The following is a 27,273-nucleotide window of genomic DNA, read 5'->3' as shown; positions in this document are numbered from 1 at the left end:
TTCCACAGAGGTACCAATTTATGTTTCTACCAGCAGTGTACTGAGAATGCCTGTTTCCCCTCAATCTCAACAAAACAAGTGTGTTCTCAAACTTGTGGATCTTTACTAATCTGGTGGGTGAAAAATGTTATTTTAATGTACTTTTAGAAAATAAACTTTATTTTTTAAGAGAAGTTTTAGATTCACAGAAAAGTTGCATAGTACAGAGTTCTGTATTCCTCCACTCAGTTTTATTTAGTGTTAACATCTTAAATAACTCTGGTATATTTGTCACAGCTAATGATAGATGTGATAATGATAATGATAGATAGATTATTAACTAAAGTGCATAATTTATTGATATTTCCATATTTTTTTACATAGGGCCCTTTTCTGTCCCAGGATCCCACATTACATTTGGTCATCATGTCTCCTTTGATTCTTTTGTGACAGATGCTCAGACTTTCCATGTGTTTGATGACCTTGACAGTTTTGAGGAGTACACATCAGGTATTTTATAGTCAGTGTACTTTGAAATTTACATGTCACTTGTGAGATTAAACATCTTTCTTTTCATGTACTTAAGGACATTTGTATTTCCATTTCCGGGAACTAGGAGCCCATTCTCTTAACCACTGTGTTCTACCACTCTCTTGATTCATTGTAATTATCAATAAAAACATTCATGGGCCTGAATACACGTGGGTTTCTGATTCTCAGGATAGGAAGTACAATGTCTTAGCCTCTGTTAGAGACAGAGGAGAACCATTTGTGCTAGTGACGTGGTCAAACTTGAGTCTGATCACTCTGGTAACACTGCAGAGGATGAACCAGAGGCTCGACTGGAAACAGCAGGTAGGTGGGATGCAGGATAAGAAGTCCTTGAAAGCAGAAGCAGGGTTGATAGGGACACATTCGAGGGAAATTAGAGGGGCCAGGATTTGGTGATACTGGATGAGAGAGTCAAGAAGTCAAAGGCGACTCCTAGGCTTATGAGCTGGATATTTTGGATGTTACCTTTAACCTATACAAGAAATCCAAGAGAAATACTTGAACAATTCACAATATACCGGTTGCTCAGTACGTACTCTGGGTTCCTAGCTATGCGAGACTACAATTCCCAGAGCCCTGCGCTCCACCACAATCCCCTTAGAGTCGGCCGCGCAGAGTTCTGGGACTCGAAGTCCGCGGCCTATTTACCCAAGTTAGAGCTAGGGGCCTGTGGAAACATGAAGAGGTAAGGGCTTGTCTGAGAGCAGACGGCGAAGGGAGGTCTGTTCTATCTTTTAACTCTTCAAGTGGCTTTTGTTACTTTGGGTTTGGGGTTATGTCACGTTCTGGGGACGCGGTTTCGTGTGAGCGGGAAGACAAAGGAGGAGGGAAAAGGGGAGACGGGCTGGACAGGCCTGTAGGGCGAAGTTCAGGAAGGGCCGCCGCTGCTGCCGGTCCCCGTAGGCATGTCCTCCCGGCACAGGCACCTAGGCAACGGCGCCGGCCCCGGGACGGATGCCGTGACTCCTTCCTATTTCAGACGGACCTACCCAGGTAAAAGGGTCTTGGCCGCTTGATGAAACCGGCCTGCGCCGGAGAAACGCGGGCCAGCTCCTCCCTGTCCCGCCCTACCTCCACCCCATTCTCAGAAAGGGGCCCAGGGTGGGCGCGTTTATTCGCAGTGTTTGTGTGTTAAAGAGGACTTTCTCGGGCTCAGAGACCATGTAGTATTTTCAGGTCTTAAAGTAAGCAAGTGATACTTTGTTGTTACAAATTTAGAAGCAGGGTGCCAAACCGGTTCCACGTACTGTAAGAAAAGAAAGGCACCGCTGCGAGCGGTTCCCCCTACTGGTTCTGCAGGAAATGGCAGCTTTAACGTGGCTGGTCTTTGTTGAAAGCCTGAGCTTACAATTATTGACAGTACACAAAGCCTTTTTAAAGGATCCTCATTAAATTAGTTTTGTATTCATTCTGCAAGTAGAATAATCACTCTGGAATAGAGCGGTGCATTTAAATTCTTACTGGTATAATGCTCTCCTGCACTGTCAAGTTTCTGCCTCTTTTTCAAAAAAAGTTTCTGATTTTCCTTGTCTCAAAATGACTTTTAAAAAATGTTTATGATATCTTTCATACATGCAAAATAATGTATATATACAGGTTAAGGAATAATAATAGACTCGTACTCACTACAAGCTTTAGAAACAGAACATTACCAGTATCAGTAGCATGGATGCTGTATCATTTGATAACAGCAGTATCATCGATACGGTATTCATAGAACATTACCAGTATCAGAAGTCCCTTGTGTGCCCTTCCCTGAGTGCTTCTCTTCCCTCCCTGAGGGGATCACTAGCCAGCATTTTGCGTTAATCATTCCCTTGCTTTTTTCTTTTTAAATAGTTTTATCACATACGAATTTGTATCTAAACAAAGTGTTGCTAGTGTTATCCAATTTTCAACTCTACGCAGACACATATTACATGAATTTTTTCTGTGACTTGCTTTTTTTCACTCCACATTTCTTTTTGAAATTCATGTGTACTGATGTATTTAGCTATGGTTTATTCATTTCAAAGCCACTTTAAACTTAGCAGGAACTTTCAGAATTCTAAACAATAAGTAACGATTAAGATACTGAAAATGAATTTTTGAAAACCCTGGGCCTATGGATACTTTAGAATTTCCCAAAGTTGGTATAAGTCTGTCTAAAGCATGGGAATCTTGCTTATAATTATGGGAGATACATCTTTTACGTCTCATCATAACCCCAGTAGTAAAGGGCTATTTTTTAAGAAAGGTATTTAATATTTATTTTCCTCATGGAATTAACTCACTTTGCTTGATAAATTATAGTTTCCTAACTAGTTCTTCTGGTTTCTTTCTTACTATTCCATACTATTCCATAGGCTTATTATAACCACATTCATTTTCCTAAACCATCGCTTGTACCATGTCACTTAACTACCTAATAAATTGCTTTCTACTACGTGTACATTAAGGTCCAGACCTCTTAGTTGGTGTATTTAAGGCCATTCACAGTCTGAGTCTAATTACCCTTCCGACATGATCTCCCATGAATGCCAGCTAAATTGAACTTCTTATTATCCCCCAGAACGTATTTCTGTCTTTTCATACTCGTTCTCCCTGTTCTTTCCTTCATCATACTCAATCCTTCAAATGCCAGTGTAAGAATTACCTTTCCCAAGTCTTCATTTACTACCTTGCCTCCCAATTATCTTTCTTCTGTGAACTACTGATTTGGCATATGCTTCATAAAGAAGATATAAAAGATATAAAATCTTTCTTCCTCTCTCTCTCCCTCTGTCCCTCTCTCTCTCCCTGTCCTTTTCCCTCTCCCTCTCTCTCCCTCCCTCCCTCCCTCTCTCTCTCTCTCTCTCTCTCTCTCTCCCTCCCTCCCCCCCTTCCCCTCTGCCCCGCACATGCACTCAACACATACGTATCTGTTACCTTCCCCTAAATAAATTGCAAGTTTTTTGATGATAAAGACTCTGTCTTGAATATCTTTGACTCCATCAGTACCTAGCACAGTGCATTCATTGTGTGTAAACAGGTATTTAGTTAATGTTTGTGGAATGAATGATAAAGGACAACAAATAGAGAAGTGTCTTTGAACAAATGGGATCACTAATGGTAGATAATATAGATAAAGAATATATTTTGAGATTAACTGTCTCTTCTACTTTCCACATATATTCTTGTATCTATTCCAGGGTAAATAGCTGTGTGAAGAGTGATGAGCATGTCCTGGAGGAGCTGGAAACAGAAGGGGAGAGGCAGCTGAAAAGCCTCCTTCAGCATCAACTTGATACCAGTGTCTCCATTGAGGAGTAGGTATTGGTTTTGCAAACAGACGATCATAGACCCTCACCTCCAGGTGACAGACGCCTCTTGAAGTCTGGATGTAACACTCCTCTCCCAGCCCGCTTTCCTTGGCAAACTTCTACTTATTAGGCAGGGTTTTACTTCTGTGTCTCTTCCTCTAGGAAGCCTCCCATATCCCACTCCGTCTGGGCTAAGTACCTTTCCTGTATCTTCCTTTAACATACATAGCACTTATAATCCAGTATTATCATTGCCTGTTTACTTGCCTCTCTTCTACAGTTCTTCCACAAAAGCAGAAACTGTTTTTATCTTTTTTACTGTTTAATCCTCAGTACCTGGCACAGTCTCTGATGCGTAGTAGGTACCCAATAAATAAATATTTGATTCAGTCATTAGTCCTGGATTATTGGTGGAGTTCCATATCATTACAGTGGTGCTTCAGCCTAGAAATAGTATGTGAGAGAGAAATTGCCACTGAGTTTCATTGTGCCTCTTAATGGCGAGCCCCATTTCTGTGAATTGTGGTAACCTGAAGATGTCCTTACTCTCTTCCTGCTTGTTTTGCAGATGTGTATCTAAGAAAGAGAGCTTTGCTCCTGGTACTATGTACAAGCCCTTTGGGAAGGAAGCAGCTGGGACTATGACTTTGTCCCAGTTCCAGACACTGCATGAGAAGGACCAGGAGACTGCTTCTCTCAGGGAACTAGGGCTTAGTGAGACAGAAATCTTGATTTGGAAGAGCCATGTTTCAGGTGAAAAGGTGAGTGGGGCAAATTTTTTCTGGAGAACAAAAAGTAAGATCTTTTCATTTTGGTACTGAGAACCTTTTCATTTTTAGTTCTCACAACACTGAGCTTTGTGTCTGAATCTTCTTTGGTTTTTAGGATAGGGACCTTGGTAAAAGAGAAGCTGCTCCTTGACTTTTTTTTTTTTTTTTTTTTGCAGTACGCGGGCCTCTCACTGTTGTGACTTCTCCTGTTGCGGAGCACAGGCTCCAGACGTGCAGGCTCAGCGGCCATGGCTCATGGGCCCAGCCGCTCCGTGGCATGTGGGATCTTCCCAGACCAGGGCACAAACCTGTGTCCCCTGCACGGCAGGCAGACTCTCAATCACTGCGCCACCAGGGAAGCCCCTGCTTCTTGACTTTTTTCCCCCTAAACAAATGGGATTTTATTTATTTTTTTTAATTTTATTTATTTATTTTTGGCTGTGCCATGTGGCTTGTGAGATCTCATTTCCCTGACCAGATGTTGAACCCGTGCCCTCGGCAGTGAAAGTGCAGAGTCCCAACCACTGGAGCGCAGGGTATTCCTGCTCCTTGACTTCTTAGCTAACATGTCTGTAAATGACCATTTCTGGGCCCTGATCATTTTCTTTCTTGTTTAAGGCATCAGATTGTCACTTTTAGGGTGTGTCCTCTGTGATATATGCCGTCTCATTTCTCTTATTTCAGAGGGCGAGACTTAGGGCAACCCCTGAAGCGATACAGAACCGTCTTCAAGATATTGAGGAAAGAATCTCAGAGCGTCAGCGCATCCTTTGCCTGCCACAGAGATTTGCAAAGAGCAAACAGCTGACCCGGCGAGAAATGGAAATAGAAAATTCTTTATTTCAGGGAGCTGATCGTCACTCCTTCCTCAAGGCTCTTTATTACCAAGGTATGTGATCGCCACTGACTTGATATGTTCTTTCACTGACAGGAAGATTTAACATCAGGGCATTAACTATGAAGAGTTAGTGAAGGGAGTAGGGGAAAGATGAACTATTGCTACTCTTGAGGAATGTATAGTCCCTTGAGAAAGACAAATATGTACCTAGTTAGTTGCAGTACAACATGAAAATTGCTATTGTAGAGACGTGAATAAAATGCTGAGGGGACACAGGGATAGAACATCTAAGTCTAACTGGGGGAGTCAGGAGTTGACAATTGTACCAAGCCTTGACTGATCAACAGGCACTTGTCAGGTAAATAGTGGGGAGAGGGCATTACAGATAGTGGGTGAGTAGGAATAGGATTGTGAAAGAACCTGGTGTGTCTAGGGAACAGTGAAAAGTTCAGTGTGGCAGGAAGTATAGGACACAGTGAAGACTGACAGGAGATGACGCTGGAAAGGTAGGTGAGGCTAGATTGTGAAGGGTCTTTAGGTAGAACTATAAACTAGCACAAAATATATAGATAAATGGTGTGTGTCTTAACCAGAAAGAATGGGTTTAACAGGTAAGTTTTGCTAGGCACCGTGGAAGGTATGCAGAAGTTTAAGAAATGGTTCCTGACTTTGTGCCAATTGCTGGTTGGAGAGAGAAACATAACATTTAGTAACAATGCTAGATACAGTTGTTAAGGGCTGTAGGAGTTCAGAGGAGGGAAAGGCCACTGTGCATTGACTGGCATTACTGAACATGGCCTCTCAGAGGAGGTAAAATTTAAATGTTCTTATAATACCACCAAGTCTTCAGGAGAGGGAAAGGCATTTCACTAGCAGCAGTTGTCGCAAGCACTATGGCATGTTTGGAGTTGTCATGAGAGACAAGGTTAGAAAGGAAGCTAAAATTTTTGAACTTTATTTGGCAGGTAGTATAGACCTATACAGAGTTCGTTATTCAGTTAGTCATTTTGGATATGGTTAAAGGTCTTTGAGCCAGGGGTAACATGATAAAAGCAGTATTTGAAAGTGATTAATCTAGTGGCCAGTAAGTAGGATGCACGAAAGGGAGAACTGGAAGCAGAACAATTTAGGAGGCATTACAGTCATTTCAGCAGGAAGAGCTGACTAGGATGATGGCAATGGAATTGGAAAGAGAAGTAGGTATGATTATAAGAGACATTACAAAAGAAGAATTGGTAAAACTTGTTGACTGAGAATGAAGGTCAGTGGAGAGAAATGTGTCAAAGATAGCCCAGGTGCTTCAACGCTGTGTAATTTAACAGTCGGCAAAATTAAGGAAGCCTTTATGGGGAAATTTTGAGGAAAGATGATGAGTTTGATTTTAAACATGTTAAATTTGTGAGACCGCAGGATCATCAAATGCAGATATCGAGGAGGCTGTTGGAAATGCAGCAGTGAAGCTCAGGGGAGAGGGCACAACTAGATCCATAGAATTGGGGCTCATCTATGCTTAGACCATAGGTAAAGCCAACAGAATGAATGAATGATTTGTTAGAGACAGAGAGACCATAGACATGGAAGAGCAGTGGTGAAGGAAGGAAAGAAAGAATGAACAAACAGCCTTTGGTGGAGAGACATTTATAGCATACTGATTAAGAACATGGGCTCTGGAGGCAGACTGCTGGGAACATCCTGGCTCCCCCCGCTTACTAGCTATAAGATGTTGGCAAGTTACTGCTCTATGCTTCATTTTCTTCATGAGAATATTAATGAGAATATTAATAGTAGCTATGTTTTAGGGTTGTTAGGAGAATTAAGAGAGGTAATACATGTGAATCACTTAAAGCAGTACCTGGTATTTGGGGTGGGTGGGTGGTATATGAATCTGTTCTGTTTCCTATCTTTGAAACTCCTTGCTTTACACCTTCACAGCATACCACAAAAAGACAAGTGCAGACAAGTACATGACCTCAATGAAGAGGAAGATAAAATTAGGCACAAAAGGCAAGTCGAGAGTTTTCTTACAGTGTTAGATTTAGGAATGTAACCTAGGGTCCCAGACTTCTAAGTTGAGTTCTTATTTAATTCCATATTCAGTATATGACAATGTTTATAGGACATGATCCACAGGGAGCATATTATCCTGATACAGAATATTAAAGAGAGGAGTTAGTAGAAGTTGTAATAAAGCTTTTACATTTAGTGTTGTTGATATTTTTCTCTATACCTTTAAGTTATTATACCAGACATAAAATGACCTTAATGAATTTTAGATCCTATTTTGTAACTAATTCTGAATACTTTTATTAATCAGTAACGTATAACTATTGATGATGATATAATAGCTAATATTTTACTTTTGAAATGAACTTAAAATAAAATTGCCTGTTTATTTGGGGGGGGGGGCTATGTGTACAATTCTGTGAATTGTAAATCGTGTAAATCACATAGATTCATGTAACCACCACCACAATCAGGATAGAGAACAGCTCTATGGCCCTCAAACTTCCTCATAGTATCCATTGATAGTCACTCCCAACTCCACCCATAATCCCTGGCAATCACTGATCTATTCTCCATCACTGTGATTTTGTCTTTTAGAGAACGTCATATGAATGGAATCATACAATATATAATCTTTTGAGAGTGACTTCTTTCACTCAGCATAGTGCCTTTGAGATTCATCCAAGTTGTTGTGTGTATCATTCATTTTGCCGAGTAGCATTCCATTGTATGAATGTTCCAGAGTTTGTCTATCCATTCACCCATTCAAGTGCATTTGGGCTGTTTCCAGGTTGTGGTGATTATGAATAATACTGATATGAATACTCTTGTACAGGCTTTTGTGTGAACATAAAATTTTTATTTCTCTAAGGTAAATATCTAGGAGTGGGATTACTGGGTCATATGGTAAGTGTTTGTTTAACTTTATAAGAAACTGCCAAACCATTTTCCAGAGTGGCTGAACCATTTTGCATTTTCACCAGCAATGTATGAGAGTTCCAGTTGCTCTACATCTTTGTCAGCATTTGGTATTGTTGGTATTTATTTTAGTTATTCTAATAGCTGTGAAGTCTTATCTCATTGTAGTTTTAATTTGCATTTCCTTAATGGCTAATGATGTTGAACATCTTTTCATATGCTTATTTGCCATCCTTATATCCTGTTGCTAAAGTGTCAGTTCAAATCTTTTGCTGTTTTTTAACTGAGTTGTTAATTTTTTCCTGATGACTCTTGAGAGTTGTTTATGTATTCTAAACACAATTCTCTGTTGGATATATGATTTGCAAATATTTTATCCCAGTGTGTAGCTTGCCTTTTCATTCTCTTAACAGTGTCTTTTGCAGAGCAAACTTTCTTTTATTGTGGTAAAATATACCTAACATAAAACTGACCATTTTAACTATTTTTTAAGTGTATTAAGTATATTCACATTGTTCTGCAACAATTGTAAACATCCATCTCCAGAACTTTTTCATCTTCCCAAATGGAAACTTTTTACCCATTAAACACTAACTCCCCATTCTCCCTTTCCCTCATCTCCTGCCAACCCCCATTCTGCTTTCTGTCTCTGTGAATTTGAATCCTCTAGGTACCTCATGTAAGTGGAATCATAACAGTGTCTTTTTGTATCTGGCTTATTTCACTTAGCATAATGTCTTCAAGGTCATCTATGTTGTAGCATGTATCAGAATTTCCTTCCTTTGTAAGGCTAAATACTATTTCATTGTATGTATCTACCACATTTTGTTTATCCATTCATCTGTCAATAGACCCTTGTGTTGCTTCTACCTTTTGGCTATTGTGAATAATGTTGCTGTGAACCTGGATATACAACTATCTGTTCCAGTCCCTACCTTCAATTCTTTTGAATATATACACAGAAGTGAAATTGCTGGATCATATGGTAATTCTATGTTTAATCCTTTGAGGAACCACCATACTGTTTATAGAGGCTATACCATTTTAAATTCATACCAGCAATGTACAAGGGTGTCTTTTGCCCATTTTTTAGATGAGTTGTTTATTTGTTGTTGAGTTGCAGTTCTTTATATATTCTGGATATTACTCCCTTATCAGATATATGATTTGCAAATATTTTCTCCGATTCTGTGGGTTGCCTTCTTAGTCTGTTGATAGTGTCCTTTGATGCACAAAAGTTTTTATTTTTGATGAAGTCCAATTTGTCAGTTTTTTTTTTTGTTCCCTGTGCTTCTGGTGTTATATCCAATAAATCACTGTCAAATCTAATGTCATAAACCTTTTTTCCTATATTATCTTCAGAGAGTTTTATAGTTTTCGCTCTTATGTTTAGGTCTTTGATCCATTTTGAGTTAACTTTGTTTATGATATAAAGGGTCCAAATTCATTTTTGCATGTTTGATATCCAGTTTTTCCAGTACTACTTGTTGAAACGACTGCCTTTCCCCATTGAATGGTCCTAGCATACTCTCTGAAAATCATTTGACTATAAATGAAAGAGTGTATTTCTAGGCTCTCCATTCTATTCCATTGGCATGTATGTCTGTCTTTATGCCAGTACCACACTGTTTTAACTACTGTAGATTTGTAGTAAGCTTTGAAATCAGGAAGTGTAAGACCTCCAACTTTGCTCTTCTTTTTCAAGATTGTTTTAACTCTTTGGGTCCCTTGAGATTCCATATGAATTTTAGGATGGATTTTTCTTTTTCTTTTTTCTTTTTTTTTTCGGCCATGCCGGGCAGCTTGTGGGATCTTAGTTCCCCAACCAAGGATCCAACCCAGGCCCATGGCAGTGAAAGCACTAAGTCTTAACCACTGGACCACCAGGGAATTCCTGGATTTTTCTATTTCTGCAAAAAACGTCATTGGTATTTTGATAGGATTGCTTTGAATTTGTAGATCACTTTGGGCAGTACTGACATCTTAACAATATTAAGTCTTCAATCCATGAACATGGAATGTCTGCATTTATTTCATTTATTTGTATCTTTAATTTCTTTCAGCAACATATTGTAGTTTTCAGTGTACAAATTTTTTTGCATTAATGCAAATATTTTAAATTTTGATACAGTCCAGTTTACGCATTTTTTCTTTCATGGATTGTGCTTTTTTTATGTCTAAGAACTCTGTCTAATACCAGATTATGAAAAAGGATTTATTCCTTTACTTTCTCTTTTTTTTAAACCTTATTTTTTATTTTTATTTTAAATTTTTGGCTGCATTGGGTCTTCGTTGCTGCACATGGGCTTTCTCTAGTTGCGGCGAGCAGTGGCTACTCTTCGTTGCAGTGCGCGGGCTTCTCATTGTGGTGGCTTCTCTTGTTGCAGAGCACGGGCTCTAGGCATGCAGGCTTCAGTAGTTGCAGCACGTGGTAGTTGTGGCTCACGGGCTCTAGAGCATGGGCTCACTAGTTGTGGTACACGGGCTTAGTTGCTCTGCAGCATGTGGGATCTTCCCGGACCAGGGCTTGAACCCGTGTCCCCTGCATTGGCAGGCAGATTCTTAACCACAGCACCACCAGGGAAGCCCTATTCCTTTATTTTCTTCTAACAGTTTTATGGTTGTATATTTTACATTTAGATCTATGATCCACTTTGACTTACTTTTTACATAAGGTGTGAGGTTTATGTTAAAGTTCACTTTTTTGCTTATGAATGTCCAATTATTCCAGTACCAATTGTTGAAGAGAGTATTCTTTCTTCATTTACTTGCCTTTACATTTTTGTCAGAAGTCAGTTGACCATATATTTGTGTTAATAATTAACATGATAGTTAATGGTGAAAGACTGAAATCTTCCTTCCAATACCAGGAATAAGGCAAAGATGTCTACTCTCACCACTTCTATTTACAGTGGAATGAAATTAGAAATCAATAATAGAAGGACGTTTAGGAAATTTACAAATATGTGGAAATTAGACAACACTCTACTGAATAACCAAGGGATCAAAAAGAAGTTAAAAGGGACATTAGAAAATACTTTGAGATGAATGAAAAAAAAATAACAAAACTTAAGGAATGCAGTAGAAGCAGTACTTAAGGGGCTACCTAAAGCTGTAAATGCCCATATTAATAAAGGAGAAAAGTCTCAAATTTATAATCAAAACTTCCACCTTAAGAAACTACAAATCTTTGTCCAAACCCACAGAATATACAATACCAAGAGTAAATGGTAATGTAAACTATAGACTTGGGGTGATTATGATGTGTCAGTGTAGGTTCATCATTTATAACAAATGTCCCACTCAGGTGAGAGATACTGATAATGAGGGAGGCTGAGCATGTGTGGGGGCAGGGGAACATGTGGGAAATCCCTGTAACTTCCCCTCAATTTTGCTGTGAACCTACAGCTTCTCTAAAAAAATAAAGTTTAATGAAAACAAAACTACAAAAAGAAGAGCAAACTAAACCCACATCAAGCTTAAGGAAGGAAATAATAAAGATTAGAGCAAAAATAAATGAAAAAAAGAATTAAAAAATAGAGAAAATCAAGAAAACCATAAGTTGGTTCTGTGGAAAGATCAACAGAATTCACAGTCCTTTAGCTAGACTTACCAAGGAAAAAAGGGAGACTCAAATTTCTTGTACCCTGTTCTACTTTGATTCTTTTTTGCATGGAATATCTTTTTCCATCCTTTTACTTTCAACCTTTTTTTTTTAAAACAAAACAAACCAAAAAAAAGTGTGTCTCCTGTAGACAGCAAATAGTTAGATCATGTTTTCTTTTTTAAATCATTTTTTAATCCATTCTTCCAATTATGTAGAGTGTTAATTTATATTTAATGCATTTAAGTGGAGTCTGTTGTTAAGGTAGGATTTACATCTGCCATTTTGCGATTTATTTTCCGTATGTCTTGTATCTTTTGTTCCTCTATTATTCAGTTTATTCCTTCATGTTAAATAAGTTTTTACAGTATGTCATTTTAATTAACTTGTTGCTTCTGTTACTTTCTGTTACTCTTTTAGTAATTGCCCTGGGAATTATAATTAACACCTTAGCTTAAACAAATTTGTATTAAAGTGCCAACTTAATTTCAATAATATTAAAAAACTTTGTTCCTTTTTAGCTCTGTTCTCTCCTTCTTCCTTTGTATTATTATTGTCATACAAATGACATCTTTCTAGATTTTAAGCCCACCAACAGAGTTTTATAGTTATTGCTTTACACAGTTATCTTTTAAGTCAGATGGAACAAGAGTTACAAGGACAAAAATGTTTATAGTGTCTTTAATGTTTACCTATGTAGTCAAATTTACTAGTGTCTTTGTGTGAATTTGAGTTACTGTTTAGTGTCCATTTATTTCCGTCTGAAGGACTCCCTATAGTTTTTCTCATAGGGCAGATCTTCTACTGGTGAACTCTGTCAGTTTATGTTTATCTTGGGATGTTTTAATTTCTCCTTTAGTTTTAAACTATAGTTTTTTGCTGGACATTGAATTTTTGGTTGGCAATCTTTTTCTTTTAGCAGATAAAATATGTCATCTCACTGCCTTTTGGCCCCTTGTAATTTCTATTGAGAAGTCAACTAATAATCTCAGGACCCCTTGTCCATGGTGAACCTCTTTTTTCTCACTGCTTTCAAGATCCGTTTTTCATCTTTTGCTTTTGACAGTTTGACTACTTGTCTTAGTGTCTCTTTGGACATACTCCACGTAGGTATCTTCGTGTTTATCCTACTTGGAGTCTGTTGAGGTTCTATGATGTATGGATTAATGTTTTTCATCAATTTGGGGAAGCTTTCAGCCATTAACTCTTCAAATATTCTTTTTACCCCTTCTTCTTCTTCTGAGATTCCATTATGCATGTGTTGGTATGCTTGCTGGTCTCCCATAGGTCCCCAAGGCGCTATTATTTTTTCTTCATTCTTTTTTCTTTCTGCTCCTCAAATTTAGTAATCTTCGTCAGATGAGGTAGTTGACATATCTTCAGGTTTGATGATTCTTTCTTCTGTCAACTCAGATCTCCTGTTGAGCCCCTTTAGGGTATTTTTCATTTCAGTTATAGTACCGTTCAACTCGAAAATTTCTATTTGATTCTTTATTATAACTTCTATCTTTATTTTTATTCTCTGTTTGGTAAGATATTCTGAAATATTCTTTTATTTCTTTATAAAATGATTTCCTATAACTGTTTGAATAACTTATGATAACTGATTTAAAGATTTTTCCTGAGAAGCCCAATGTGCTTCCTCAGGGGAGTTTCTATCAGCTCTTTCTTTTTTCCTGTGTATGGACCATACTTTCTTGGTTTTGGGGGGTTTCGTTTTGTTTTTCTCAGTGTCTTTGTCTTAGTCATCTCAGGCTGCTATAACAAAGTACCATAAACTGGGTGACTTATAGACAACAGATATTTATTTCTCACAGTTCTAGAGGCTGGAAATCTAAGATCAGGGTTCCAGCATGAACAGGTTCCGATGAGAGCCCTCTTCTGGGTTGCAGACTGCTGAATTCTTGTTGGATCCTCACATGGTAGAGAGCAGAGAGAGGAACCAAGCTCTGATGACTCTTATAAAGGCACTAATCCCATTCCTGAGGGTTTCACTCTCAGGACCTCATCTAATCCTAATTACTACTCAGACATCCCCATCTCCTTTTATCATCACACTGAGGTGTAGGGATTCAAGATACGAATTTTGGGGGGACACAAATATTCAGTCCATTACAGTCTTATAATTTTTTTTGTTGAAAATTAGACATTTAAAATGATATTATGTGACAACTCTGAAAATCAGTCAACCCCTCCCCACCCAGTGTTTGTTGTTGTTGCTATTTGTTTGTTTAGTGATGTTCCTGGACCAATTCTGTCAATTTTGAATTCTTTGTCATGTAAAGCCACTGAAGTCTGTCCAGTTAGCATAGTGGCCCACTAATGATTGGAGAGTTTTTCTTAAATGTCTTGAATCAAGAACTCTACCAGCCTTTACCAAGGCGCTGTGTGTGTCTGCGTCTGTGTGTGTGTGTCTGTGTGTATCTGTGTGTGTGTGTGTCTGTGTGTATTGGGTCACTCCTTCAGTGCTCAGGCGGCCAGTTTGCAACTTGGTCTTCAACTTCACTTCCTGCTTATGCAGAGCCTCAAGATCAGTCATAAGTGAGAGATTAGTGACTTCTCAGGCCCTTACTTTCCTTGGCATATGCATAGCCCTGCACGTGTACCTTACCTTCTAGAGTCCCAGGAATGTGTCTGAACATTTCAAAGCCCCCTATGGATATCTCATTCCCTATTTTTCTTTCTTTTTTTTTAAATTGTGGTAAGAATACAACATGAGATCTACCCTCTTAACAAACTTTTAAGTGTACAATACAGTATTGTTAACTATAGGCATAATGTTGTACAGCAGACCTTTGGAACTTAAGTCATCTCATATTATTGAAACTTTATAACCATTGAATAGTAACTCCCCATTTTCCCCTTTCCCCTGGCAACAACCATTATACTCTTGGCTTTGATATTTGTGATGTCAATTCTTTTGGATAAATACTCAAAAGTGGGATTGCTTTATCATATGGTATTTCTATTTTTAATCTTTTGTGGAACCTTCATACTGTTTTCCATAGCAGTCATACTATTTTACATTCCCACCCAAAGTGTACAAAGATTCCATTTTTCCAGATCCTCACCAACGCTTGTTATCTCTTATCTTTTTGATAATAGCCATCCTTACAGGTGTGAGATGATATCTCATTGTGGTTTTGATTTGCATTTCCCTGATGATTAGTGATGTTGAGCACCTTTTCATATACCTGTCGGCCATTCATATATCTTCTGTGAAGAAGTGTCTATTCAAATACTTTGCCCATTTTTTAATCAGCTTTTATTTTTATGCCATTGAGTTGTAGGTGTTTCCTATATGTTTTGGATATTAACCTCTTATCAGATATGTGGTTTGCAAATACAGTTGACGCTTGAATAACACAGGGCTTAGGGGCACTGACCCTTCGAGCAGTCAAAAATCCATGTATAACTTTATATTCAGCCCTCCATATCCATGGTTTCACATCTACAGATTCATCCAACCACAGGTCTTGTAGTACTATAGTATGTATTTAGTGAAAAAAAAATCTGCATTAAGTGAACCTGTGCAGTTCAAACTGGTGTTGTTAAAGAGTCAACTGTATTTTCTCCCATTCTGTAAGTTGCCTTTTTACTCTGTTAATTTTTTCTTTTGCTATGCTAAAGCTTTTTAGTTTGACGTAGTCCCACTTCTCTGTTTTTGCTTTCGTTACCTATGTTTTGGAGGTTATATCCAATAAATCATTGCCAATACCAATGTCAAGAGGCTTTTCCCCTGTGTTTTCATCTAGGAGTTTTAGAGTTTCAGGTCTTATTTTTAAGTCTTTAATCCATTTTGTTTTGTTTTTGTGGTACGTGGGCCTCTCACTGTTGTGGCCTCTCCCGTTGCGGAGCACAGGCTCCGGATGCGCAGGCCCAGCGGCCATGGCTCACGGGCCCAGCCACTCTGCGGCATGTGGGATCTTCCCGGACCAGGGCACGAACCTGTGTCCCCTGCATCATCAGGCGGACTCTTAACCACTGCACCACCGGGGAAGCCCAATCCATTTTGAATTGAGTTTTGTGAATGGCATAAGATAAGGATCCAGTTTCACTTTTTTGCACAAGGATATCCACTTTTCACCATTTGTTGAAGGGACTATCCTTTCCCCATTGTGTATTCCTGGCACCCTTGTCAAAGATCAATTGACCATACATGTGTAGTTTATTTCTGGGCTGTCTATTCTTTTCTACTGGTTCATACATCTGTCTTTAAGCCACTACCATACTGTTTTAGTTGCCATAGCTTTGTAGTATATTTTGAAAGCAGGAAGTGTGATTTCCCTATGTTTCGTATTCCTTATGTTTCCTTTTAAGTTTTTTTTTTGTCAGCCTCTTGTTAGCTCCAACTGATAATGCCATCTCAAGCAGCTGCAGTGTTAAACAAGCCCCACTGATTGGTTTTGACATGATCTAGGGATGGGCTGTTCCACAGAGTGAGATATGAACCAAGTCAAAGACAAACCCTCGGAGTGTAGCTTTTCATTGAGGTGCTAGGAAAGTCAAACAGTGACAGTTCTCTGAGGATGGTGCTTTTGGGGAGCACCAGAACTGCTCTGCTTCCTCTAGTGTCAGTTAGGCTGCTGTTTTTCACAACTATCATAGTGGCTACTGAAAAACTGGAGAGAGGGAAATGGGATTGTGGAAGTTAAAGTGCCACAAATCTTACTATTCTGACTGCTACTCAGCTGTTTTTCTTGAATAACTGTTCCTCATATTGTTGCAAGCCTTTACTTAATTTCCAGACTTATCAAAAGTTTGATTTTGACAACTTTTGCCGGTGTTCTTTTTGCTTTTATGGAGCAGCAGATTTTCAGAGGTCCTTACTCCAACATTCCAGAATTGCTTTCTCTCCATTTTACTTTTATCCTATCTATATTGTTGTATTTGAAAGTGAGTTTCATATTTTGAAAAAAGCGAGTTTCTTAAAGAATGTAGGTGGGTCCTTTTTTTTCACTTCTTTATTGTGATGTATTTTACATACCATAAAACTCATTTTAAATGTACAATTCAGTGGTTTGTAGTAAATTTAACAGAGTTGTTCAACCATTACCACAGTCTAATTTTAGAACATTTTCATCACCCCAGAGATTGTTTTCAGTCACTGTTTCTACTTCCAGCCCAGGCAGCCACTGGTCTACTGTCTGTCCCTATGGATTTGCCTATTCTGGACATTGCATATAAATGGAATCATATAATATATGGCCTTCTTTAACTTAACACAATGTTTTAATTATGTCTAGAACTAGTACTTTTCCCAGTACTGAGGGATTTCCCAGTACCAATGGGCTTTGTGTGTAAGCTGAAGACATCTTCAACAGTCAGCTAAGCAGTTGATAACTCCATTGTAGCCTTTACTCCCTGCTTGCGCAGAAACTCAATATTAGTCAGTGGTGAGAGCTTACAGATTTTTCAGGTCTTTCCTGAGCACACACAAAGCTCTGGCCATGTGGACAGTCCTGTGCACATGCATGGCCTTCTAGATTCCTAGAAATATGTCGGAGCTTTTCAGAGCCCCCTAAGGACATTTTATTCCCTAGGATTTCCTTCTAAGCTTTTTGGTTAACCTATTGTTTGTCTCAGCTACACCACCTCAGCTAGCCAGAAAATTCAACAACTGCCTCTGATTGTTTTTGACAGAAGGTCTCGGGAAAAAGGCTGTTAGCACTGGATGAATTTTGAGCTGAGTCAGATAAAGAGAATGTTGCTTGTGTGATCTTCCAGGGAACCACTAGACAGATCAAGTAATGACAGTTCTCTGGGAATGGGGCTTTAAAGGAACTCCAACTCTGTTCTTTCTTCTTCAGCGGTTGCCAGGCTGCCGATTTCACTGTGATTTGGGGTTGTTGGTCTTCAGGGTTACTAACGACATGAGAGAAAGGGATGAGAAAAAGGCAAGTTAAAATGCCACAAAACTTATTATTCTGATATCCAGCTATGTTTTTTCAATAAATGTTTCCAAGATTGGTTAGTTTTCAGAGTTCTGAAAAAGTTGATTCTGACATTTCTGCCAGTGTTCTCATTGCTTTTATGGCAAGAGAAATTTAAGAGGTTCTTTTTTTTTTTTTTTGGCTGTGCTGGGTCTTTGTTGCTGCGTGCGGGCTTTCTCTAGTTGCAGCAAGGGGGGCTACTCTTCGTTGCAGTGTGCGGGCTTCTTATTTTGGTGACTTCTCTTATTGTGGAGCATGGGCTCTAGGTGTGTGGGCTTCAGTAGTTGTGACACGTGGGCTCAGTAGTTGTGGCTCGTGGGCTTTAGAGCACAGGTTCAGCAGTTGTGGCACACGGGCTTAGTTGCTCTGCGGCATGTGGGATCTTCCCGGACCAGGGCTTGAACCCGTGTCCCCTGCATTGGCAGGCGGATTCTTAACCACTGTGCCACCAGGGAAACCCCAAGAGGTTCTTAACTCTGTCATTTTCACTGACGTCCCCTTTCTTAACAGCATTTTCTGAAGCTTGAGAGTTTGTGATTTTGGTGAAGTCTAATTTTTTTTATGACTTCTGCTTTTGGTCTTGTAACTAAGATTTCTTTCTAACCCAAGATCACAAAGATTTTCCTCATATGTGTTCTTCTAGAAGATTTATGGTTTTAGCTCCTCATACATTTAGGTCTATGAACCATGTTGAATTAATTTCTGAATTACACATATGGTGTAAGGTTAGGGTTACATTCATCTCTTTGCACATGGATATCCAATAGTCCTGCCACTTTTCATTGAAAAGATGATCCTTTCCCAATTAAACTGTCTTGGTACTTTTTTAGAAAATCAATTAACCATAAATGTATGTGTTTTTAAACGTTTTCTCTTTATTCTTCTACTTGTTTTTTACCCTGTTTACTTTTCAGCAATTTGATTATGCTGTGTCTGGGCATGAGTTCTTTGTTATTTCAAATTCTAAGTTTCTTACCTATTCCAACTGCTGCTTTGTAGTTTTCATTGTCTTCATGTACTCCATGCAGTCTCTCTAGGTTTTATAGCTGTATTCAGTGGGAGAGGCAAAAGTGTACTTACTTAATCTTACCTGGAAACAATTCCTAATAGGGGGCTTATTTGTGCTACTCCTTATGCTAAGCATTTTGCACATTAACTCATTTCAGCCTTAGCCCTATAAGGTAGTGGCTGTATTACAATTAATGAAATTGAGCTTCTGAGGGGATAAGTGACTTTCTCAAGGTCAGTTGTTAAATAACCATGCTAGGACTTAAATCTAGGTCTGTTCTTACATAAAAGTCTGTGCTCTTGATCATGGCATTTATATATGTGGTTTGAAAAGATTTTTTGCCTTTTTAAGTGTGATTTTACTATATCTTGAGATAACTGTGTGTGTGTGTGTGTGTGTGTGTGTGTGTAATACATATCCCATTTTCTAAACTTAAATCAGTGGGAAAACAACATATATTATCTCTGGAAATATACTTCCTCTGAAATCTTAAACTCCAGTATACTACTCTTAACCACAACCTTTCTCTTATCCTTCTGACTCTCACAACTCTCTTACACTCATTTTACCATTTCTTCAACCCTGTTGAAATCTCCAGTTCCTTGACCTTTTAATTTTTTCCCAATCTGTCATCCCCTTCCTGTCTCCTCTTCCTTCCACATCTCACTTAGACTCCATCATCCATTATTTACCCAAGTTCTTGCCACTGAATCATTCTCCTTGCTTCCTTGTCTGCGTATCATACCCACCCAGCAAATCCTCTACCCAGAATCAATCCAACTAATTGCCTTCTTTATTTATTTATTCATGGCTTTTGAGCACTACTAGAGAAAAATAGTATAACTTTGTTGATTAGTGCCTCTACAAATTCCTCATTGCTGGTATTGTCTAGAACCTTCTTCTTTCTTCAGCAATCTACCTCCTAGTCCCTGGTCAGCTATTTCATTCCTTATAAATGCTATTTTAGATCTTCATTACTCTTTCCTATCCTACTGTTTCATTATTTTTAGCAGATAGTCTTCTTTCCTCTTTCAAAGAAAACAATGCCATCAGTAAGAACCTTCATCCACTTTCTGCCTGACTTTCTGATAACTTCCATATCTTAGCTATCATTTTCTTCAGTCTCAACTCAGTGCTAGGGACATCCTTTCTGCCTAAGGTTAATCTTTATTCCTTTGTGCTGGATCCTACCCCTCTTATCTCCCCAGGGACCTTAGTCAGTTATCCCCAGTATTACTTCTTTCCTTTCAAGATTTTAACATGATTTGTACCATTTGCCAGTGTCCATGGTGTATGTACTCCTACCATGAACTATCTTTAAAAAATGATAAAAACAAAAAATGCCCTTCAGTTGTTTTGCTACTTGAGCAAACAGTACATTTAGATTCTCTGCCTTCACTATATACCATAACGAGTAGCAATTGGTTTAAAAATGAAGTATAAAAATTGAAGCCCTAAAAAAGATAGGATTAAACTACATATGTTAATATTTTTGATATCCAAATGGGAAAATATTTTTCCAATATTTAATGAAAAATTTTAAACACAGAAAATTTGAAAGAATTTTATCACAAGCACCCAGTGATAACTGACTAGATTATAACATTAATATTTTACTTATTTATCACATCTGTCTATCCCTTTATCCATCTATCAAACCATCTTACTTTATTGATGTATTTTGAATAGATTGCCAGTGTAAATATATGTCCGCCTAAATATGTCAGTATACATATTGTTGACTAGAATTACATATTTACATTTTTTTCTTTTGATATAAAATTTCCATGCAATGAAATGCACACATCTTAAGTATTCATTTGCTGACTTTTAACCAATGTATACATCTTTGTAGTGATGTGTTGGTAAATGTTTAACAGCCAGCTCTCCAGAAAAAGAGACTCTTATATGTATCATTTGCCAGTTTTCGTGATGTACACATTCCCACCATGGCCAGTTTCAAGCTACCAATGTGTTATCACTGAACATGGAGTCGGGAAGTGATGCACACAATCATTGGGCCATGTTCAACACACCACTGCATTTGTGTAACCTAACCCTTATTAACACATAGAAGATTACCCTCACCCCAGAAAGTTCCACCATACTTCTCAGTAATTCCCATCCCACTCTCCTAGAGGCAACTAGTGTTTTGATTTTTTTATGCTATAGATTAGTTTTGCCTGTTCTAGAACTTCAGATAACCAAAACCATACACTATATATTCTTTGTGTAAGGCTTCTTTAACTCAGCATAATATTTTTGAGATTCATTGATATTGTGTGTATCAATAATTTTTCCTTCTCTATATAAAATAAAATTTCTTGGAAGACTTTTCTAAAATCACTGTATTATTTTTCTAGTGCTGCCATAACAAATAACTACAAATCTAGTGGCTTAGAACAACAGAATTGATCCTTTCACGGTAGCTAGAAGTCTGAAATCAAGTTGTTGGCAAGGCCATGTTCTTTCCGAAGGTTCTAGAGGAGGATAGTTCCTTGTCTCTTCTAGCTTCTGGTGATTGCCAGCATTCCTTGGTGTTGCAGATGCATCATTCCAGTTCTTGCCTCTGTCATTGCATGACAGTCTCCTTGTGTGTCTATGTTTCTGTGTCTTCACATAGCCTTCTTATTAAGGACACTAGTCTTTGAATTTAGGATCCATCCTAATGCAGTATGACCTCATCTTAACTAATTACGTCTGCCAACACCCTATTTCCAAATAAAGTCACATATTCAGGTGCTGGATGGACATGAATTTTGAGCGTACACTATTCAACCCAGTATAGTCAGCCCTGTGGCCTCCACAAATTCATATCTGTCTCACGTGCAAAATATATTCACCTCATCACAACATCCCCCAAAGTCTTAACCTATTTCAGCATCAAGTCTAAGTCCCAAATCTCATCTAAATATCAACTCAAAAAGTCCAAAATCTTATTATCTAAATCATCTAAATGAGGTGTAAGTGAGACTCTTGAGTATGTTCCATCCTACGGCAAAATTCCTTTCTGTCCAGAGACCTATGAAACTAGACAAGTTGTCTGCTTCCAAAATACAATGATGAGACAAGCATAGGGTAGGCATTCCCATTCTGAAAGGGCAAAAAGGAAGGAATAAAGGGGTTACTGTTCTAAAGCGAGTTAGCAGCCCAGCAGGGCAAATTCCATTAGATTTCAAGACCTAAGAGTAATGCTCTGGCTTCAACGCTCTGTCTTCTGACGCCAGGGATAGCCTTGCTCTCTGGGTCCTCTGGGACAGCCCTACCATCTTAGCCTACCAGGGCAGCTGCAGCCCCACCCTCTCTGGCTTTTGCACTTGTGACTTCATTTTACCTTCCTTCATTTTACTCTGTCTCTGTCACTTTTACATCAGGCTGGCACTGTTTCTGCTGGTATAAAATCCTTAAAAACCTTGTCAGTCTCTTGTGTATGTCAAGAGATCCACACGGTTAGATATGAGGATTCTTCACAGATCCTTTCTGGATAACCCCTTGTCTATTCCTGGCTTCTGAGGTGGTTGATTTGATCCATGCATCACACACCTAATCTCTTCAGTGAAAGTTTGTCCAGCCACACCATTGGCCCTTTTTCCAGAGCATGCTGTCTAGGTAGGCTGAGAATTCTCCAGATCATCAAGTGCTGATTCCTTTTTAAGCAGATATTTACTCAATTTAACTCTCTCCTCTCTCATTTTATTATAAGCATCAGTGAGAAACCTGGCTACATCTTTCACACTTTGCTTGGAAATCTCCTCAGCTAAATATCCAAGTTCATCATTTATAAGTTACACTTTCGACCCAACAGCAGAACTCAATTCAGCCAAGTTTCTGCCACTTTATGATAAAGATTGCCTTTCTTACAGTGTCTAATAACATGTTCATCATTTCCTTCTAAGGCCTCACCAGAAGCACTTTTAATGTTCATATCTCTACCAGCATTTTGTTCATGATGATATATGTATTCTCTGAGATGATAGAAGCTTTCTCTACTGTCCTCTTTACTTCCTTCTGAGCAGTCACCAGAACTGCTATTAACATTCATATTTCTGGGAGGGGGAAAGGTAAGCTGGGATGAAGTAAGAGAGTGGCATGGACATATATACATTACCAAATGTAAAATAGATAGCTAGTGGGAAGCAGTCACATACCACAGGGAGATCAGCTCGGTGCTTTGTGACCACCTAGAGGGGTGGGATAGGGAGGGTGGGAGGGAGACGCAAGAGGGAGGAGATATGAGGATATATGTATACATATAGCTGATTCACTTTGTTATACAGCAGAAACTAACACACCACTGTAAAGCAATTATACTCCAATAAAGATGTTAAAAAAAATCTCAAGAAAAAAAATTCATATTTCTACCAATGGTCTCTTCAAGGTAACTAGTCTTTTGCTATCAAGCACCTCAAATTCTTCTAGCCTCTATCCATTACCCAATTCCAAAACCACTTCTACAGTTTTAGGTGTTAGTTTCCCAGGGCTGCTGTAACAAAAAACCACAAACTGGATGGCTTAAAGCAACAGAAATTTATTCTTTCACAGTTCTGGAGGCTAGTTCAAATCAAGGTGTTGGCAAGGCTGTGAGGATGAATCTGTTCCATGCCTCTCTGCTAGCTTCTAGTGGTTGCTGGCAGTCCTTGGCTTATATATGTTTCACTCCAGTCTCTGCTCCTATCATCATATGATATTCTCCCTGTGTGTCTGTGTCTCTGAGTCTTCACATGGTCTTCTTAAAAGGACACCAGTCATTGGATTTAGGGCCCACTCTAATCCAGTATGACCTCGTCTTACCTAATTATATATGCAAATGCTCTATTTCTAAATAAGATTACATTCTGACGTCCTGGGTGGACATAAATTTGGAAGGGATAATGAAAAGGATCATGACAAAGAGTACTTAAAACATATGTTCAGTCAGATCAATAAATAAAACCTTGCTAATACTCCAAGAGTCGCCATATGCCCTTCAGAAATCACAATCCCTGTTAATTTTACTTACCCCTATGCTATAATCACACAACGCATTGTTACTATTATTATTTTGAACACTTATTGTTTAGATCAACTAAGAAAATGAAAAATAATATTTGATTTTACCTTATATTATTGCTTATTTAATACTCTTCCTTTCTTTATGTAGATCTAAGTTTTGCCCCTATATTATATTCCTTCTCCCCAAAGAACTTCTTTTAACATTTCTTGCAGAGTAAGTTGTTTTTGTTTGTCTGAGAAAATCTTTATTTCTCCTACACTTTTGAGGGATAATTTTTGCTGGATATAGACTTCTACACACCACTATGTATAACAACAAGGATTTACTATATAGCACAGGGAGCTATATTCAATATCTTGTAATAACCAATAATGAAAAAGAATCTGAAGCTATATACCTGAAACTAACACAATATTGTAAATCAACTATAGTTAAATAAAAAAATTGTAACTATGAAAAAAAAATGATATCACAACCCCCTGCCCATCAGATATAACCAGTGTCCAGACTTGTGATAGTAATTTCTATGTATTTCTTTGTATTTTTACCACCCATACGTACAGCACTAAACCGTGTTCAGTTTTACCAGTTTTTAAGCACTATACCAATGAATTTTACAATATGTATTCTATTGGGTCTTTCTTTCTACTTAACATTATATTTTTGAGATTTATTCATATTGAAATGTGTAGCCATAGTTCATTCCTCTTCATTGCAGTATAGTATTCCTTTATCTGAACATACCAACCTTTATCCATTCTACTGTGGTTGGACACGTGAGTTGTTTCCATTTGTGTGGGTATAAGTATCAGTGCTGCTACTGTGATCATTCTTGTACATGTATCCTGGGACACATGTGCAAGAGTTTCTCAGGGTCTAAGAGTGGAATTGAGGGGTGAAGAGTTCACACATCTTCAGCTTTAATAGATGTAAACTCTCTTTACATCTATTAAAGGGATTGTCCCAAGTTAAAATTCCACCAACCATGTGTGAAGGTTCAGGTTGCTCCATATCCTTGTCCATGCTGCGTATTGTCAGACTCTAATCTGATGGGTATTTGCTTATATTTCATTGTATTCTTCTTCCCTTTCTTAATAATTAGCATTCATTTATATTGCTTTTTATTTTCTTAGTCTTTAGTAAAGTGTTGTTTTCCATGCCTTCTATTTTTAAAATTTCAAACATGGAGAAAAATTGAAAGAATAGTACATCCATACCCCTCACCGACATTCAACAACTGTTGACATTTTGCAACATTTGCTTTACATCTCTTTTCATCTACATGAGAATGGTTTGTGTGTGTGTGTTTGTGTGTGTGTGTGGTTTATCACTAAACTGTTTGAAAGTAAGAGACATTAAGAAGTTTTACTCCTAAATACTTGATTATGTATCTCCTAAGAATACAAAATGTCTCCTATATTATCACAGTATTATGATCTTAAGATATTTAATATTATCACACTAATATTATCTAACATAGAGTTTGTAATTAGATTTCTCAATTTTAAATCCAGGATGCAATCAGGCATCACACATTGCATTTACTTTGCTTTAGAATAGTTCTGTTGACTCTGCATGTGTGTGTGTGTGCATGCGTGTGTGCGTGCACCTGCACATATCTGTCTGTGTGTCTGATTTTCAGAACATTGATATTTTTCAGGAGTCCAGGTCTATGTTGTTTGTTTCATTGTGATTTTAATTTCATTTTCTTGATGAGGTTGGAAACCTTCTCAGACATTTATTGACCATTTGGATAGCCTCCTTTGTGAAATGGCCGTTCAATTCTTTTGCCCTTTTAGCAAATGTAGAAATGTCTGTTTCCTGCATGAATGTCTTTCCATCTGTTTTTATCTGTGTCCAGATGCAGTCTTGTTTCAGAGGTCACTCTAGGTATGCATCAAAGCAGTAGTTCAGCCCCAAAGCCCTATGGTAGATATGGCAGATCTCAATGATAACTACTTACCTTCAGTACTGCTACAGAGAAGAGGGAGGTAGAAAAGTGTTGTGATTATATGTCATGAATAGTCTTATCTCCAAACTTCATCTCTAATCTTACATGCATTTCTTATAAATTTAAAAAAGTTCTTTATCATTGTGGATACTTGCTCTTTGTTGGTTATATGTGTTGAAATTGTCTATTCCCATTCTTTGGCTTATCATTTCACTGCCTTTATGGTTTCTTTTCATGAATAAAAGTTCTTCTTTTTTTTTTCCTCCCGGTACACGGGCCTCTCACTGTTGTGGCCTCTCCCGTTGCGGAGCACAGGCTCCGGACGCGCAGGCCCAGCGGCCATGGCTCACAGGCCCAGCCGCTCCGCGGCATGTGGGATCTTCCCAGACCGGGGCACGAACCCAGGTCCCCTGCATCAGCAGGCGGACTCTCAACCACTGCGCCACCAGGGAAGCCCTCTCATGTGATTTTGATTGAGATTCCATCAAGGAAATCATTTAAGGACAATTGACTTGTTTATAGTATGAATCTTCAAATCTTGGAATGTAAATATGGTATATATTTTCATTCATTTAATTGTTCTTTAATGTATATTTTCTGTTTTCTATTCTAACATTTTGTGAAACTGAATAGGTTTTTTTCTTAATTTTTAAACAGCTTTATTAGGTATATAATTTACATATAATGAAATTCACCTATTGTGTTCAATTAGGTGCATTTTACTAAATTTATTGAATTATCAATCATTACTACATCCAATTTTAGGACTTTTCCATGACTGCAAATTCCCTTGAACCCATTTGTGGTAAATTACTCCCATGTCTACCCTAAACCTTTGTCTCTACAAATTTGTCATTTCTAGATATTTCATATAAATAGAATCTTATAATATATGATCTTTGAAATTTTGCTTCTTTCAGGTAGCATGATGTTTTTGAAGTTTGCTCATGTTGTAGCATGTATCAGCAATTCATTCCTTTTTGTTGCTAAATAGTTTTCCGTTGTATAGATATACCACATTTTGTTTATCCCTTTACCACTTGATGACACTGGGTTGTTTCCACTTTGGGGCTGTTATGAACAATGCTGTAAACATTCATGTCCAGGTTTTTGTGTGGATATGTTTTCATTTCTCTTGAGTGAATAGAATTTCTGGGTCATACAGTAACTCTATGTATAAACTTTTGAGGAACTGCCAAACTGTTTTCCAATGTTTCCAACTGTTTTCCAAGTAAAATGGAGGCACCATTTTACTTTCTCATCAGTGATGTATGAGCGTTCCTACTTCTCTACATCCTTGCTAACACTTACTATTGCATATTTTTTTATTCAGCTATTCTTGTGGGTGTGTACTGTTATCTGATTGTAGTTTTAATTTAAATTTCTGTAGTAACAAATAATCTTGATACTTTTTCAAGTGTTTATGAGCCATTCGTATGTC

At 38.1% G+C, this 27,273-nt stretch overlaps 1 protein-coding gene across 1 annotated transcript in view; it reads left to right on the top strand.

Annotated features, from left to right (window-relative positions):
- Window positions 1–1,306: 1,306 nt before the first annotated feature.
- Window positions 1,307–27,273, top strand: part of RBM41 (RNA binding motif protein 41) — a gene marked incomplete at its 5' end in the record, with an annotated part of 69,697 nt that continues 43,730 nt past the window's right edge. Inside the window, 5 exons of the mRNA XM_082680943.1 lie at window positions 1,307–1,524; window positions 3,702–3,818; window positions 4,381–4,573; window positions 5,267–5,471; window positions 7,353–7,424. Of these exons, the coding sequence (XP_082537069.1) occupies window positions 1,307–1,524; window positions 3,702–3,818; window positions 4,381–4,573; window positions 5,267–5,471; window positions 7,353–7,424 (805 nt within the window). The remainder of the gene's footprint in view (window positions 1,525–3,701; window positions 3,819–4,380; window positions 4,574–5,266; window positions 5,472–7,352; window positions 7,425–27,273) is intronic.

The sequence above is a fragment of the Grampus griseus genome (assembly GCF_964374135.1).
Source record: "Grampus griseus genome assembly, chromosome: X".
Lineage (NCBI taxonomy): Eukaryota > Metazoa > Chordata > Mammalia > Artiodactyla > Delphinidae > Grampus > Grampus griseus.
This window is presented reverse-complemented; position numbering and strand designations above follow the sequence as displayed.